The sequence below is a fragment of the Pygocentrus nattereri genome, chromosome 21 (genome assembly GCF_015220715.1).
Source record: "Pygocentrus nattereri isolate fPygNat1 chromosome 21, fPygNat1.pri, whole genome shotgun sequence".
NCBI lineage: Eukaryota > Metazoa > Chordata > Actinopteri > Characiformes > Serrasalmidae > Pygocentrus > Pygocentrus nattereri.
In genome coordinates, this window is record NC_051231.1 from 31075049 (window position 1) to 31087548 (window position 12500).

A 12500-nucleotide genomic window follows, 5' to 3' on the forward strand; every position below is an offset into this window, starting at 1 on the left:
ACGTCTGGGTTTGGGGCTTCCCCTCTCGTCTGAGGGGTTTAGCGTGCTGCCTCATGTCCGTCTGTCTGTCGTTCCTCATCTCACCGAAGTCGGCGAGCGTTCGAGCCATCACCTCTGCATGCGTCTGGCATGAGCTCGTTTTTTGTGTCGTTTTTGCATGTTGGTCTATGTCCTCCATTTCATCTAGGTTAGAATACACTGAACCGGTTCCTTTGGTTAAATGACTGCGTTTTGATGTTTTAAAGCTTCTGATAAAATTGAACACAAAGTCTTTTTAATTTTACTGCATGCATCGACTTTTTGGCTTCGTTCTGTTTCTAATACGTGTTTTTGTTGCCGTTGTTGCCTCTTTGTTGTAATCAAGTTAAATGATAATCTATGGTTCCTGCTAACTGGGCTGGGTCCTCGATCCAAATCTGGTCCACGCACTGTGAAGTGAGTAGAGCTAACAAATGTGGCACGACTCTGGCCCGACTACATTGTTTGCCCACAGCATTCACACCATTATTAGACAACAGATATCGTCATAATGCAAAACCGTATGCAGCTGGACGGTATTCGATACTGTTCTGGCCTGCGAGCGTAAAATCCGCCCAGTAATCAGACACTCGCATGCGAAACCCAGAATCGGCCCAAAGCTGTCTGCTGTCTGGGCAGCTAAGGGAGCATGTTGAGCTGCTTTTAGCTCATAGCTAAGGGAGCGTTAGCTCATAGCTAAGGGAGCTTTAGCTCATAGCTAAGGGAGCGTTGCTTTTAGAAGAAAACCTCAATCTCCATTTTTGCCATTTTTCAGTGTTTGACATAATTTGAAAATGCCTGTTACTCTTTACATTTTCTGTAAGTTCCATGACAAATGGACACATGAAAACGGCCCAAAATTACTTGAAAAAAAATCTGGTTGCATTGACTTACATTAAAAGTACAGTTGGTTTTTTCCTTCTCCTGTAAAGTTGCCATTTTGGAGATACGAGGTTTTTTTCTAACAATGACGATTAGCTAATTCATAGTAAAGGATAGTAAAGGGAGTTCTAGCGAATTTCTAGGAGGAAGTGTAGCTAAATCATAAGAGAGTATTAGTTGAGTTTATCCCTTCTAGAAAAAACAGCATAGACCAGCATATATTGTGTTTTGGATGCTGGTATGCTGGTCAACCAGCCTGACCATACTGAGTGACCAGACAAAACAGCACCAGACCAGCAAAAAAGGATAGACCAGCAAAGATCAGCAGAAAATCCATAATTGGGCAGTCTTAATGCTGTTAGGCCTGATCCACATCAGCTAGCTTCACCACTGCCACAGGAATTTCCAAGCTAAGCTGAAGCCTCAGCTCTGTTCTTCCAGGACAAACACGAGGTGTCTGGGCAGTGGAGTGGGCTAGTGGTTATAGCTCCGGTGCTTCTGCTGTTCACATCACAGAAGGAAACATTTAGCCTGTTTCCAGCCTCAGCTCTCTGTAATCGCACAGCTAGCATGGTTACCACCTTTCTGCACCTTCTAACAGCCCAGTGCATGTGGGTCTGCTCTGTCCCAGTGGGGACCCTCCAGTCAAACGTGCTGTCTGACTGTCTCTCACAGCCGGACACTCAATCTGGAAGCTTTTGGCTTTGAGCTGCAAACCTCATGTGGTTCAATCAGGACAGTTTCATGCTACATAAATACACAAATTAAGATTAAGAGACCCTTATTAGTCCCACAACGGGGAAATTCCACCTCCGCATTTAACCCATCCGTGAAATGAAACACCACATACACACTAGTGAATACACACACTAGGGGGCAGTGAGCACACTTGCCCGGAGCGGTGGGCAGCCCAATCCGCAGCGCCCGGGGAGCAGATGGGGGGGGGTTAGGTGTCTTGCTCAAGGACACCTCAGTCATGTGCTGTTAGCTCTGAGGATCTTGAACGAGGCTGGTTCCCTAACCTCCAGCCCACGACTGCCCGCCTGCTGTTCTCCCAAAGTCTCACTCCAGTTCCGCACTGGATCAGAGGTGATGCCTTGAATTCACATGTGCATCATTCCCACATGGATAAAACACATTACGTCAACTCAGGTTAGCATTACAGTTTACTTACACTCTTAGAAGTGGCCGAAAAAGGTTCTTTGGATCCAAAGAAGAGCCACTTTTGGTTCTTCTGAAGAAGCTCTTCTGAAGAGTGCTCTAGCCGAATTACCACTGCTAACGCGAGGGTTTACAGATGTCTTGCACACTATATTAACATCAGTGAGATTAAGGCTGTTGTGCTACATAACATTGATTTAACCATGTCATAACCGAGTCACGAACATGTCATGTGATGTCATGAGTTGCCATGGCAGATTTTGTTCAGTAATAGAAGTGCCATGTCACCATTATTGTTACTGGCTATGACGGATGACGTTTGATGTCATGAGAGTTTACATCACATTTTTGGTGTGTAGTTAGGCGTCATAACATTAAGTAAAATGACATCGATCTTCACAATGAACAGTTATTGTTATATTACTAGTTTTACTATATTACTATAATGACCTGTTGTGACAGCATATATCATCTGCCGTGACATGTTTATGGCATGATTATGTCAACTTTATAGAGCATGGATCAAGTGCTACCAGAATGCTGTTATTATTGGACAATAATATAATAAAAAAACCATCATGTATTTGCTGTTTTAACAAAACCTCGTAAATGTATTAGGAGATGAAAAACATTATTAACTGTAATGAACAAATTTCTATTGGTCCATTCACAGAATTTAAATCGGAGTTGGTGTTATGCGTAGTTACGTATAACATGGTTATGAACTTTTGATATGACAGTGACAAAGTTCATGAAGAAGTAAAGTTTTCGCCAATATATTGAGGAACATATGTAGCTAACTTTAAAACTAAGGCTGCTGTAAACAATATTGAATTAGCTTATGAATCTCAGTGTTAGCCCCTCTATGAGGCCCCGTAGCTACATGGCAGATTTAGTGTTCATGTCCTGAGGTGCGTCAGGGATCTGCCAGCACCGTGAGCCGCGTTTGCATAACTGAATTTAATCAAAGCTAAGAGGGAGGCCTGTGCTATCTGGACGTTTTGGCAGGAGTCTCGGTCTCCAGTGTTGATGGATGGCATCAGCGATCTCTCTCTCTCTCTCTCTCTCTCTCTCTCTCTCTCTCTCTCTCTCTCTCTCTCTCTCTCTCTCTCTCTCTCTCTCTCTCTCTCTCTCTCTCTCTCTCTCTCTCTCTCTCTGGGGCGTGAGAGGTGACTGTATTCTGGTTCATCGTGAGGGCTTCGGGGCATGTCAGTACGAGCTGGTGGCAAACCCTAGACCACGCATCCAAATAGCTGTCAAACAGACGCCTGGAGCATGCTGGGATTGGACAGCGTCAGTCACTGCGCTAACACCTTCACTCCAGTGGATTATTCAGCTGCCAAGTGGGCGCCGCTGCCTCCGCTGATGGAAACTTTCACAAATGTTTAGGTTCAGAATGTTTGGAAGAGCAAAACTTTTCTTTGCACGATTAACAAGGACTGGACTGAAATGTGACCAAAAGTAATAAAATTAATACCATTATTATTATTATTATTATTATTATTATTATTATTATTATTATTATAAAAAAACAAAAGGCTTATTCTGGTGTGATATATTAGAGTGGCAGTGAGTGGGGAACCTGCAGGGCAGTCTGTACTGTCTCAAAAGGGGTTTGTAAACTAAAACACAAGCCTGTAATTTCATTTTTATTGAATATGATCTTCATGCATGTTGTATTAGAACAGAGAAAGCATTGTAGTAGCACGTTTTAGTTGGAAACAAGGGTTAAAACCTTGAGACGTTCAACGGGAAATTGTCCAATCAGATCTTTTTTCCCTTTGGTGTGTAGGTAGATACAGCCGAGTTGGCTCTCTCATTGGTTAGGCCTTCAGGACCTGAACTGCAGGCCTTACACAGTAAACCGACTACCAACATAATGAGGAAATGACAGAGGAATCCACGAATCATGCTTTGATTTCCAATGAAACAAATTTTGTGAGAAAAGGTCACTCTTGGAGTTGACGAGCTGTAGGCTAACCAGGTTTCAGAAGAAAAGACCCTTTACTGAAGGAGTCACTGTTAAACTGCTACGAAAGGTGCAGTATATGTTTAAGCTTGTTGCAGGCTTTAAATGAAACATGGAAGCTTCAGATATCCATGTTTAATCTAAACTGACCAAAAATGTTTGTGTGCACAAACTCAAACTCAGCACTAACATACATTTTACGGCATTTGGCTGGCGCTCTTATCCAGAGCGACTTACAATTTGATCATTTTACACAGGGAGGCCAAGGAGGTGTTAGGAGTCTTGCCCAAGGACTCTCATTGGTGTAGTGTAGGGTGGTTACCCAGGTGGAGATTGAACCCCAGTCTACAGCATAGAAGGCAGAGGTGTTACCCACTACACCAACCAACCATTACAAACATCATAGGTGTGCTAGTAGAAATGAGCATTTAAAGTGTTTTTTTTCCCCTAATTTTCTTCAGATTTTTTACATTTATTGCCTGAACTGAGCCTCTCCTGGTTATGCAATATCAGGGCTCCTGGCATAATTGTTTTATTGAAAATACATCAGAGGTCCGTGGATGATATTGAAGCTCAAGCTAAAGCCTAGCAGGCCAAACACGTCTGATTCAGTTGAGAGTCACTCTAAAAAGTGCAAATGGAGAAGAAATGTGAGAAGAAAACTGGATGGTATACGTCCCCTCGCTTTGGCACAAAGTTCTATTATTACAGCTAGAACCACCTTCATGACTGTATGTATGTCTTCGTCTGTGTTTACTTGTCCTGTCTCACTCCCTGTGATGCCTTATAGGTGCTGAACCACTTGCATGCATGGACTACAGTGGCTGTCTTTCCAGCACTAACACAATTCTAATATGCTAATGCTAACTCTGTACTGGTTAGACTGATTTATATTTGCCACAAATCTCATTGTAGGAGTATGTCTTCCACTTGGAGCCAGGCAGAGAGGATTCTGGGAAAGGAAAGTGCCCATATGACCCAAAGCTGAACAGCGTCTCTGCTCTGATTAGTAAGTACCCCAGAGCATCACACTGTCTCCCATGTCCTAAGTGAAAGAGCCCTCTCCCTCACTGCAGTGTCTGTGGTTTCTCTGGAGGACACGGTTTCTCTGGAGGACATGATTTCTCCCCCTGGACAGCTTTTTTTTTTCCACAAACATGATGCTAAAAAGGGTCACCCGCGTCCCCACGGAGCTCATTTAAATGCCCCATTTGGCCGAGTCTCACTTTGCTCGAATGTTTTATTACTGATCCGTGGCCTGGGAAGACCAAGCGATGTCTGTTTGCGCTTCATTTTTTTCCCGGCAGATTTTTAACGGCTGTTTTTCTCATGAGGTTCAGCGGCCTTTCGCCAACATGAAGCTGGAGATGGCAAGAAGGGAAGGCTCAGAACCATTACTGGTCGCATATTTTATCAGTGTAGTATCCATTCCGAGATGTCTCTGGGATTCCTGATGGGAAGTGCAGATGCTGGAGGAGCTCAACATTAAAACCAGAGAAGTCGACGAAACAGATCGTTTTTATGAGTGCTTTAAGTATGTGCTTGAGAGTTATAGGCTCATTAGCTGAGTCATGACCATAATCAGCTGAATACAGAATATTCCGGGGATTTTTTTTCAGACATAATTGAATAGCGATGAATCACAGCTACCACAGGTGTGCAGAACTCTAGTCTTGAAGCCCAGTTAGGGGTTTTTGCCTCGGCTAAAAAAACTCTTTAGCTAATTGCTTACAAGTTGTTTTCAGTTTGCAGATTCAGTTTTGTTCCAGAGGTGCAACCTGGCTTTCAAAAAGGCTGCTAGCTTTGGGCTCCTTCCAAGTGGCGCGACAGTCAAAGCGTTGGCCCTCATCAGGCGACTTTGATCCCTGGTGATCCTACAGCCGTCCCTGGCCGGGATTCCAAGAAAGCACAATTGGCCTCTGCCTCACTGTCTGGGTGGGTAGGATGGCCCCCCATTCTCCCTCCATCTCTCAGTGCGATGCTAGTCAGCACAGGCGTCTGTTAGCAGATCTGATGGTTGGGCTGTCCAATGTGGTGGACGCTTCACAGGTCTCGAAGGAAGCCTGTGTTAGCCTTCACCCACTTAGCGCTGGTGGTATCATCTGACTGGGGGAGTCTTAACTAGTAGGCGGGACTGGAGACAACAAAATTGTAATGTTTGATTTATATTTACATTTTCATCTGTGAACAAGCCATAAGTCATACGTTTGCAATGACTGAGACACAATCATAATCATGATTGGCCAAGAATCAAAGCTACTGTGAGTCAGAAGAGTAGCTTAGTCTAAAAAATGTACAAATGATAAAACTTTAGCCTGAACAACCTGAGCAACAAGCCAGCTAGCTCGTCCAGAGTCTTTCAGAAATCACAACTTGTGACTGAGAGATGGGGCAGTTGTTGGCTGGAGGTTAGGGAACCTGCCCTGTGACCGGAAGGTCGCTGGTTTGATCCCCTTGGCTGACAGTTCATGACTGAAGCGCCCTTGAGCAAGACACCTAACCCCCAACTGCTCCCCGGGCGCCGTGGATAGGGCTGCCCACCGCTCCAGGCAAGTGTGCTCACTGCCCCCTAGTGTGTGCGTTCACTAGTGTGTATGTGGTGTTTCACTGCACGGATGGGTTAAGTGCAGAGGTCTAATTCCACAGTGTTGCCAACACAGTGACAAATGGTTCTTAATTCTATTGAGATGTGCTGTTGCTTTACAAGCCAGGACTTTAGCATCACTGTTTGATTCAGCGTCATTAGACCCAGTCGAGTTCGCTTTAAACAGACATGCTCAAGCTAACTCAGACGGCATGCTGACAGTGAATGCAAGCGCATTAGGAGCCCGATTTAGCTAGACTTCCGTATACCGAGACAGTTACAGAGCGAAGCCGCATGCTAAGCGAGGTGTAATCATGACGTTGGAAGCTCCATTAGCTCTTTCAGTGAGCTAACCAAGCCTCACAGCACAAAGCAAGGTAGCTTAGCAAAGTCCTGACAGTTTAAAGTTAACAAGAATTCACTTTTCTTCTTCTGAATTTCTCACCAAGTTCCCTTTTTCGCACCGACTGCTGCACAAAAATTGCTAGTGATGAAAACCACTGTGGCAAGCTAACGAAACGTTCATTCGTCGTTAGCGCGCTAGCATTTTTTGCTGAAATGTTAGTTTAGTAAACTATAAAAGAGTTTTACCGCCCAGTCAACAGCGCAAACATGCCAGCCCGAGCCAAGTGTACCTGGAAGACATCGCAAAGCTCCAAAACAAGAAGACTAATTAGCGCATAAGGGCAGTCAAAGCCAAGCACACGAGTTAGCTTGCTAGATTTAATGTTGCCGTCTGCAGTTATAACTTCAGCACCACCTCGTATGTTCGAGTTGTTGGATGGAAACTCTGTCTGAGTCTGACAGTTTGGCGCTTCGCGATTTCCGCTCAGAATCAACAGCTGTAATCCGCAATCGGAAGAACAGCATCCGTGCCAAAGTGATGGCACCCAAGACGCTCCCGGCGAGCGCCTGTCCGCTCACTTCCTTCACAACCGCTGCGAATTAACCCCGTTTCACCCTCGCTGCACAGACGCAAGCGTGGAGGATGTCTGGGATTCCTGTGAGATAGTGTTAATCGTTGGGCCTGGCAGGCAGCTTCTTGGCTATGTCTTTGGCAAGCCACCAACCCCCCCCCCCCCTCCAAACACACCGCCACCCTCTCTACTACCTACTGCAGTTCTCACGCACATTCAGCTTGAAAAATGCATCGTGACATTTTGATCAAAAATGGGTGATTTGACTGCATCAATTTTTAAATGTGGGACTGAATTATGAAACATAATTCATTTTCAATAAAGTATGCGCATAGAATCAAATTTGGCTTGTTTCAACTGTAAGAAAACCTGTAGCAGGACAGTATGAGATTGTTTATAATGCTCTTATTAACCCTTAAGCCAATAGTTACTAATTAAATTGATGCTCATTACTGCTTTAGAACTAGGCTGAAAGAAACCTTTTCATTTGTGGATTTTACATCATAATCTGATAAACTTAACGTGATAAATAGTGACCTGAATGTAGATGTTTAAAAATGAATGAATGTTTTTAAAAATATGTTTTAGGCCAAAATCTTCTAAAAGCTGTAAACGCCTCACACTCTAGTCAGCGTATTCAAAACCGTTCAGACGTCTGGTTCCTATCACCACCACTGTGAATAATTCCGACTGTATGTTTCCCCAGACCAGACATTTCACACCAAACCATTCGGAATGACTTTGTTTTCATTTTAACACGTTAATTGTGCAGAAATTCTGAAGAATTGGTGGATTTTCCCTTTAATAAGAGCACTATAAAGGCAGTATAATGCGCCTAATACCGGGGGCATTCCCGAAACACCGCACCATTGTGGAAATAATTCAGTAGTACATTATTTTTAAAAATAATTAGGAATTCAATGGAAATAATTGAATCAAGCTAGTGAATTCTGAGGTTGCATGATCTGTTGAATCATTTTGTAGAGCTGTAATCAAACTGAATCACCCTGAAGGCACACATACATGCACAGTGGGTAAAAAATAAAGATGTGGTCAGTGATTCTGGAAAAGCCTTGTGAAGGTCATGAGTCCTTGGTCTGGGGACGTCAGGTTCTGGGGGGTGCAGCCAAAGGAAGACAACCCATCTGCTCAGTGGGTGTGGCTGGCATCATATCACAGAGATAGCAATTATGACTCAACTTACATCTCTCTCTCTCTCTCTCTCTCTCTCTCTCTCTCTCTCTCTCTCTCTCTCTCTCTCCCTCCCTCTCTCTCTCTGTCTCTCTCTCTCTCTCTCTCTCTCTCTCTCTCTCTCTCTCTCTCTCTCTCTCTCTCTGTCTCTCTCTCTCTCTCTCTCTCTCTCTCTCTCTCCCTCCCTCCCTCTCTCTCTCTGTCTCTCTCTCTCTCTCTCTCTCTCTCTCTCTCCCTCCCTCCCTCTCTCTCTCTCTCTCTCTCTCTCTCTCTCTCTCTCTCTCTCTCTCTCTCTCTGTCTGTCTCTCTCTCTCTCTCTCTCTCTCTCTCTCTCTCTCTCTCTCTCTCTCTCTCTCTCTCTCTCTCTCTCTCAGATGGAGAACTCTATGCGGGCGTCTACATTGACTTCATGGGAACGGACTCAGCCATTTTCCGAACGCTGGGGAAAAACACGGTCATGCGCACGGACCAGTATAACTCCAGATGGTTGAACGGTACAGCAAACGTCGTTCCAGTCCAGCGCTATTGACTGTAGGCCGGCGCATTTAGCCTCATGCAGAATGTGCTGTTGCATAGTTTTGTGTGCAGATGAGTCAGCATAGAAGTAAAGTCAGGAATTATGACTCAACTTACCTCTCTCTCTCTCTCTCTCTCTCTCTCTCTCTCTCTCTCTCTCTCTCTCTCTCTCTCTCTCTCTCTCTCTCTCTCTCTCTCATCTAGATCCCACGTTCGTCCACGTGCACCTCATCCCAGACAGTGCCGAAAAGAATGATGACAAGCTCTACTTTTTCTTTAGAGAGAAGTCACTGGAAATGGGCCAGAGCCCCAAATCAGAGTCCCGTATTGGGCGGATCTGCTTGGTGAGTCATCGTGGCTGATGTAGTAAAAACATACGCAGTGCATGAAACATATTAGGGCTGCACAATATAGACATAAAATGCAGTGTTCAGTAAAGATGCTTGATATCGTAGTGATATGAATAATGAGTATTATTAAAATAGCGACTGCAATTAGCAGAAGTTTGTGCGAAATAGCTAATGATGTCAGAACTGCAAGCACATTTTTGTGAGGCTCAACAAGGACACACAGTGTCACTGACGTGAAGAACTGCTCTTATGAAGGATCAAAAGCTGTTGGACTGCTAACGGCGCCCTCTTGTGGAGAGTCTGCAGCCTTTGAAATGTGTGTTCCATGAGGAGCTTCAGTCTAGAACAGTCAGGATTCCCTGCACAGCTTTTTCTGTTGGTGTTTGCACTCAGGCAATGAAAACAAATAAAAATGTCATTTTTGTCATTAAAAAGCTCCTTATGGTGATGCACGTTTGTTGTCACAGTAGCCATTATAGCTTAATTTGTATATGCATTTTGGGCACTGAGAGTGAGAATAGTAATCATATTTAAAGCAGATTTACTGGCTTGTTGTTCAGGAAAGAGTGATTTTTGAGCTGTGCATGTGCACACGATGTCTGCATGTTGGCACTTTTTGTTCCTTGTTGTGCCGTGTAGTTCCTGGAGGAATGTAATTTCACTCCACTGTGTACTTGTGCATAGACGGAATGACAATAAAAGCTTCTTGACTCATGACGTGACGTGACTAATCGAAACCAACCAAAACTATTGCTTTAAAGAGATTCTCAAAGCTAGAGCAAGTTCCACTCTGCCGTTCTCTGAGCCCTGGCTTTGCTGTTTACTTGCCACCGAAGTGCCGAAATCCACAGATATTTGACCTTCCTTTGCACAATGGTTCTCTCTGTCCATCCGTATCCTGACCTTAAGATCTTTTGACCTCTCCGTTTAGCCACCCTAAACCTGTCCACATACCACAGGGTGCGGATTGGATAGTATGAACATGCCAGATTTCAGCCCACCAATGGAAACATATCAATTATGGGTGTTTTTCTGTAGTTTTTGATCTATCAGATTCCAATCGTGATGAAATATCTCCTTTTCTACTTACAAACATGAATGTGGCCTGGATGGAAAGTTTAGAATCTGTATTTTCCACATTGTTTCATTTAGCGAGGAGTTGGAAACAACTGACATTAACATACAGCATGCTTCTGTTATCACTAGTGATATCTGTGACTTCTAATTTATTGCCGCCGGAGCAGGTGGTCCCGAAAGCAGAGCTAAAGTACAGCTTCCTAATGAAAGTAGAGCCAGAGTGTGGGGGCTAATTGAGTCGAGCAGTGAAAATAAACAGTGGAAAAGCGGAAAACGGTACACTGAGGCGTGGTGCGCAGCCAAGGGCCGGGTTTACTCATCCTGAAAGCCTCGTGTTTATCCACAGGATTATAGTTTCAGTGTGTATAATAACACACATGTGAACGCACTTGTGTGGGTGTGTTTGTATGCATATGTGAACTTAGATTTACGCAACTCTTGTTTATGAGAGTGGATTCAGTCAGTGACCATCCCGGAAAGCACACACTCTCCGACATCCGTTCTGCCCTGAGTCACGTTCCTGTTCACTAACTTCCCAAAGCAAAACATAAGAGTAAATAAAAGTGTCACACTTCTTATACCTTAGTATAAATTTGCAGCGTTGTTGTTGAATTTCAGATTTTTTTTTAGAAGTGACAGCACCCTTTGTTAGCTACACTAGTCTCAACGATCCCGTGCAAAACTAAGCAACTTATGTCAGGATTGTAATCAGTAGAGATGTTTTTAAACTGATTATGATGGTGTTAGATTTAAGTTGTGAGCCATTACGTCAGCATAAATAAGCAGCATGGCTTAAAACCGGCGTCATGTTTTCAGTAGGTAATGCTAGCTTACCTGCTGATCCTAGTTGGGTGCTACTTTTGTTCTAGCTAACAATTGCAGCTAGCTATTCGATTATACCAATGGTACTTTACGCGGAGTCCGGCCCCTTCCAGTTTCCCCCATTGTATCAGAAAACATGACTACAGAGCAAGTCTTCAATGAATGGGGATGAATGGTGCTAAAAACAGAATTTTAAAATAGTTTCTAATCACTTGTCCAGAGCTTTCCTTTAATTTTAGAAAGTAGAGTGATGTATTTCACTAAAAAAACAAAGAAAATGTGCCTGTAACTTTAATTTTGCCTACAGCAAACAGGTTTTGGGCAGCAGGATGTTAACATTACTGCTACTGAGTGCTGATTGGTCGGCAAGCGGACCACCCACAAAACCAGCATATCGCAGTTGTCGGAAGACAACCTTGTGTCCAAAACGGTAACTTTACAGGAGAAGGATAAAACCTACTTTACTTTTAATGTAAGTCTATGGAACCAGACGGTTTTCCATGTCGTTTTGGGCCGTTTCTTGTTTTCCATTCATCATAAAATTTACATACGGTGCAAAGGGCATCGGGCATTTTCAAATGATGTAAAAAAGTGAAAAACGATATGTTATGTTTTGGATGCTGGTATGCCCAGAACCATGAAGTCCCTGCTGGTCTGTGCTTTTTTCCAGCTGGGAAATGTAGCTAATTTGTGCTAGCCTACCTAAGGTGGGCCATTATGTCTATCATGCTTTTTGTAATATAGCTAAGCTAATATTCACTGGACTAACACTATGGCTGCCCGTGATAACATTGTGACGGCCTGATATCTAGAACCATGATGGAGCACAGAGAAGGGGTGCATATCAAATGGCTGTTGTTCTAGCTGCTTGTGGCTAGCTAGCTCAAATTTGAGCTCAGCGTATGACTTCTTATTAACGTGGCTGCTCATGCTGTGAATATTAATACCACTTTTTAGTGGTAGTTGCTTATGGATTAGTCAACTTACAGAAACAGTAGCTGGTTAAACCACAA

General features: G+C 43.8%; 1 protein-coding gene across 4 annotated transcripts in view; it reads left to right on the forward strand.

Annotated features, from left to right (window-relative positions):
- Positions 1-12500, forward strand: part of sema3fb (sema domain, immunoglobulin domain (Ig), short basic domain, secreted, (semaphorin) 3Fb) — a 106145-nt gene that overhangs the window by 73420 nt on the left and 20225 nt on the right. For all 4 annotated transcript variants that reach the window (XM_037532555.1, XM_037532556.1, XM_037532557.1 and 1 more), the window contains 3 exons: positions 4946-5039; positions 9097-9216; positions 9443-9582. In XM_037532555.1, the coding sequence (XP_037388452.1) occupies positions 4946-5039; positions 9097-9216; positions 9443-9582 (354 nt within the window). The remainder of the gene's footprint in view (positions 1-4945; positions 5040-9096; positions 9217-9442; positions 9583-12500) is intronic.